Source organism: Ammodytes marinus (assembly GCF_949987685.1).
Source record: "Ammodytes marinus genome assembly, chromosome: 11".
Lineage (NCBI taxonomy): Eukaryota > Metazoa > Chordata > Actinopteri > Uranoscopiformes > Ammodytidae > Ammodytes > Ammodytes marinus.
Genome location: NC_137215.1, coordinates 545,273 through 550,272, shown reverse-complemented (window position 1 = coordinate 550,272; position 5,000 = coordinate 545,273). Strand labels below are relative to the sequence as shown.

The 5,000-nt window shown below is 38.4% G+C and overlaps 1 protein-coding gene across 1 annotated transcript in view; it reads left to right on the top strand.

Moving 5' to 3' along the window:
• The window catches only part of syndig1 (synapse differentiation inducing 1), a gene marked incomplete at both ends in the record, with an annotated part of 24,524 nt that overhangs the window by 10,063 nt on the left and 9,461 nt on the right, over window positions 1-5,000 (top strand). The window contains one exon of the mRNA XM_080036767.1: window positions 2,077-2,252. Coding sequence (XP_079892893.1) covers window positions 2,077-2,252 — 176 coding nt within the window. The remainder of the gene's footprint in view (window positions 1-2,076; window positions 2,253-5,000) is intronic.

Below are 5,000 nucleotides of genomic sequence, written 5' to 3'. Positions count from 1 at the left end.
GACTTTTCCAAGAGACTCGCGCAGCCGTTGGTCGCGCTCAGCAGGGTGGACCATCATTATGAAAATACGAACGTTAACAGATGAAGGATTTAAGAGTTGAGGTTTTACTCAAATTAAAAGCTATTCTCTGGAATAAAATCTGTGCCGATTATAGGCAAGGAGCTTAATCACTCTAACAAAACAACAATTTGTATTCCTGTATTCGTATAATTCCGTCAATAACAAAATATGTTTGAAACGACAAGTTTTCCGATCGTAGTTTGGCTGTTGTCCACTTACCTTAGATGGAGAGTGTGATGTAGCGGTAGTTTGGCGCTTTCTAAGGCCGCCTAAAGGAGCTGGGAAGCGGGCAGCAGCACCGTGAGTCTCCCGGTGGGTCCATTAGCCGGTAACGGGGCCGGTAACGCTCCAGCCTCTGTGTTTATTGTTCCGCCAGATGCTTGACATTAGTTTACGTTCACCACGGAGACTCCGACTTCCGCATCGTTGAGGTGACGTCAAGGGGACGTACTAGAGACATCACATCGGACCAATCAGAGGAGAGGAAAGAAAAATAAATAATAAATATATACATTCATCAAAGAAAATCATATTTACAAAAGAACAAAAAAAATGTAATAAATAAAAAAAATAAAAAATAAAATATTTACAATGAAGTAGGCTAGTGAAAAGCAAGAAAAAACGTTATTTCCAATTAAAAAAATAAATAAATTACTCATTATATCCAAGACCGTAATTATAATAAATATTGAAGCGTACATCTCCTCCCCAATATTCAAATACGCTAAAAATGTCCTCCCGAATAAATTGATTTAAAAAATATAAATTTAAGAAGCTACGATGAACTTTGTATATTTCTGAAACAGAAATGTTGATCCCAAGGCAACGGTGATTATATTGTATCAAATCTCTGTATTAAGTATATGATTGTACAATGTATGAGCCTGTTTGGTTAGTACATAATAAAGTGTTTACATTTCTTTTTCTTTTTAATTAAAATATATATATATATATATATATATATATATATATATATATATATACAGTATATATCAAATATTCACTGCATAGACATGAGCTGTAGTGTCAAGTCTTCTCCAGCAGGGGGCAGGAGTGGGCGGTTAATTTACCTAAAGGTGGAGTCAGTGATTCTGGAGAACGCTTGTTGTCAAAATCACTTTCTGTCCAAAATCAGTGAATATCTCCTCATGATCCGCTACCTGTCTGTACTGTGCGTGTGCTGAAAATAATAATAAATAGTTAATACACATCCCAGGCTCTGTAAACTGGTATGTAAACAAAGGGGAGCAGATTGTGAGGAGATATTCACAGATTTTGACAAAAGTGATTTTGACAACAAGCGTTCTCCAGAATCACTGACTGCACCTTTAAAAGTAGAAATATTCTGTGACAAGTAAAAGTCCTTTCGACCATAATCCCTGTTCAAATCTAAACTCAAAACTCACCTCTTTAAATTAGCTTACCCCTCCTGATCTTCCCATCCCATTTTTGTTTTTAATTTAATTGATTGCACTGTATTCGTCTCATTGTACGGTGTCCTTTAGTGTCATGAAAGGCACCTTTGAATAAAATGTATTATTATTATTATAATCACAGAAGTAACCCCAAATATATTGGACGTAAAATAAAGACAAAATGTTAGATCACACATGTTGCTCTATGATTCTTTATTAAATCAAAAAGTCCTAAAAGTCAAATAAATAAATTTGACTTTTAGTCAGATAAATAAATACATGATTAAATAAACAAGAAAAAACATTTGAGTATATTTTCTATAAAGTCAAAAAATAATAAAGGATTTTTTCTTGAAATTCAAAAAAATATATTAAGAAAATAGAAAACAAATCTAATAAAAAAAAACATATAATGTTTGCAATAAAGTAAAATTTAAAAATAAAGTAAAAACATTTAATCAATATATTTTTTCAATCATGAGACTGAAGCAAGTGGAAAGGGGTTTTAGGACCATGGGGAGAAAACTCTCTGCTACACACACACACACACACACACGCCTCCTCTGTATTCACCACATGCCTCTCCATCTCTTCTCTGCAGGAGAACCATCCAACACACGGACACCTGCCCGCTGCCTGCCCGCCCTCCCCTCTCCTCTATCGGCTACTTCTCTCTCTGATCACCGGTCTTTCTTCCACCCCCACAGCTAGCGAGACTCTCTGGACTCTATCGCCGGCTCAAGGTGCACGTAGGGCGGCTAGAGGACGGAGGAAAGGGTCGGTGTCAAGCCTGGATGTATTGATCAGTGATCGGATGGATGGACGCACGGGCTCATGTTTTCACTCACCTTGGGAGGTAGGTGTGTGTGTGTGTGTGTGTGTGTGTGTGTGTGTGTACGTGTGTACGTGTGTTTGTGTGTGTCCCTCTCTGTGTATGTGTGCGCGCGCGTGTGTGTAAGTGTATGTATGTATGTGTGTGCATGTCTGTGTGTGTGTGTGTGCGCGTGTGACTGTGTGTGTGTGTGCGCGCGTGTGTTTTGTCCTCTCGTGATCACAGGACATGTTAAGCATCACCGGAGTGACGTCAGAGCAAGTGGCACTGTGTCGGTATTCCAGGCGTTGATGAGATTTCGCCACATATAGAAAAATCATATTATATTATATTATATTTATTTATTTATTTAAACGGGCGGTAAATATCCAAGCGCGTGCGTGTGAGCGTGCGTGCGTCGACTCTACGTTGGTTCCAGGAAGCTTTGGAAGATCAGCTTTAGTTTTAATGTGCATGGATTATATGAATTGGACGGAATATGAATATGAGGAATGTGAGAGTATAAGCATTATAAATGTATTTATGTAATACTGCAGTAACAACTTACATATGCGGGAAAATTATATAAATGTTATAAATAATATTTGTTAAACATTTTAAATGTACTTATATATAGTTTAAACAATGTCCTTAGAAACCTGTAAAGTAGAGTACGCCATGTTAGTTGTTTATTTTATTTTGTCTTTTGTTTGTGTGTTCACTTTTTCAATTGTCTGTTTGTGTTCTTAAAAAAAAATAAAAAAAAGTAAAGTATTTAATAAAAAATAAAAAAATTGTTAAACATGACACAGGGAAAGTGTTTGAGTCTAAATAGTGGAATGTGGTAAAAGTATTGAAGCAGAAAAGTTCTATTCTATATTCTGTTATAAGATAGATGATTATTCCCCGTTAAAGGTGTAGTCAGTGATCCTGGAGAACGCTTGTTGTCAAAATCACTTTTTGTCAAAATCAGTGAATATCTCCTCATGATCCGCTACCTGTCTGTACTGTGTGTGAGCTGAAAAAAACGTCGGTGTTAATACACAGCCTAGGCTCTGTAAATGGGCATGTTGCCAGGGTGGCCCCCCTTTGTTTACATACCAGTTTACAGAGCCTAAGCTGTGTATTAACACTATTTCTTTTCAGCGTACAAACAGTACAGACAGGTAGCGGATCATGAGGAGATATTCACTGATTTTGACCAAAAAGTGATTTTGAAAACAAGCGTTCTCCAGAAACACTGTGCGTTTCCATGGGACAACTAGAGTGGATTATCATATATATCGAACTTGCCACTCGAACGGACCGCGTCACTTATAGTATACATGGCCGTTATTCGATAAATGCCCGATGCATGGCTGTCTCCACTACGCTAGGTGGCGCTGTAGCCCTTTCAACAAGTGGTTATAGAGCCACGTCCGGTTCCCTTACAGCAACAACCCTACTATTTATTACGTCGTCTCCTTCCACTTCCTTGTTAAATCCTCCGCAGGGATTCTCGAGCAAGCGCAGAACGCAAACTCCGATATGCGATATCCGATCCCTGTATACATGCAGAGAGAATGCCGACTATGAACGAGTTATCCAGGTGTTCTTATCCGACTTCGCTTGTCCGTTTATGTGCCGATTTGTGTGCGAAGTAGATCGGATAAAGGTGTTTACATGCAGTTTAAAAGTCCTGTTGAAGTCTTATTCCTTTATTTACCCGATTATGAGTCTGCATGTAAACGCACTGAGTGACTACACCTTTACTATTTGGGTTAGTGAAGCTGTTTCACTGTTTTTCTGTTTGTTCTTTAGGAGAGCTTGACCCGCGATGCCTGACCCCTGACCCCTGACCTTTAACCTCTGAGAGACGAGCCAATAGCGATGGAGCGCAGACAGGAAGTGGCTGAAACCTCGACCAATCAGGATCGAGGAGACGCCGGCAGACCAAACGGCCTCATTAACACACACACACACACATACACACACACAGACACACACGCGCACACTCACACAAACAGAGAGACACACACACACACTGCACCCTTAAACACACACTGTCTAGCGGCCGACCCTTTGTTGCTGCTGTACTCTGCTGCTCAATACCAGAGTCAAGTGTTGGAGCAGGAAAGGTAAGAGTGATTGATTGATTGATTGATTGATTGATTGATTGATTGATTGATTGATTGATTGATTGATTGATTGATTGATTGATTGATTGACTGACTGATTGGTGGATGAATGGATGGATGGATGGATGGATGGATGGATGGATGGATGGATGAATGGATGGATGGATGGATGGATGGATGGATGGATGGATGGATGGATGAATGGATGAATGGATGGATGGATGGATGGATGGATGGATGAATGGATGGATGGATGGATGTATGGATGGATGGATGGATGGATGGATGGATGGATGGATGGATTCATTGTCTTTATTTCGAACATGCAAGCAATAAAAAAACAAGTTTAAATATTAATAGATGAATAAATTAAAAAAACTAAAAGCAAAAATTAAAAAAATAAACACAGACAGACTTTCCACATGCTGGAAAGGGGTTAAAGCTGCAGTGTGTAGAATTCTGGGTTTTATTTCCTAGCAGATTTTGTAGAAAGTAATTATAATATACATAAGTACATTTAATTTAGTGCATAATAGCTGAAAAAATATATAATAATAATAATAATATTTTTTTTCCCTTAGAAAAGGTCTCATATAT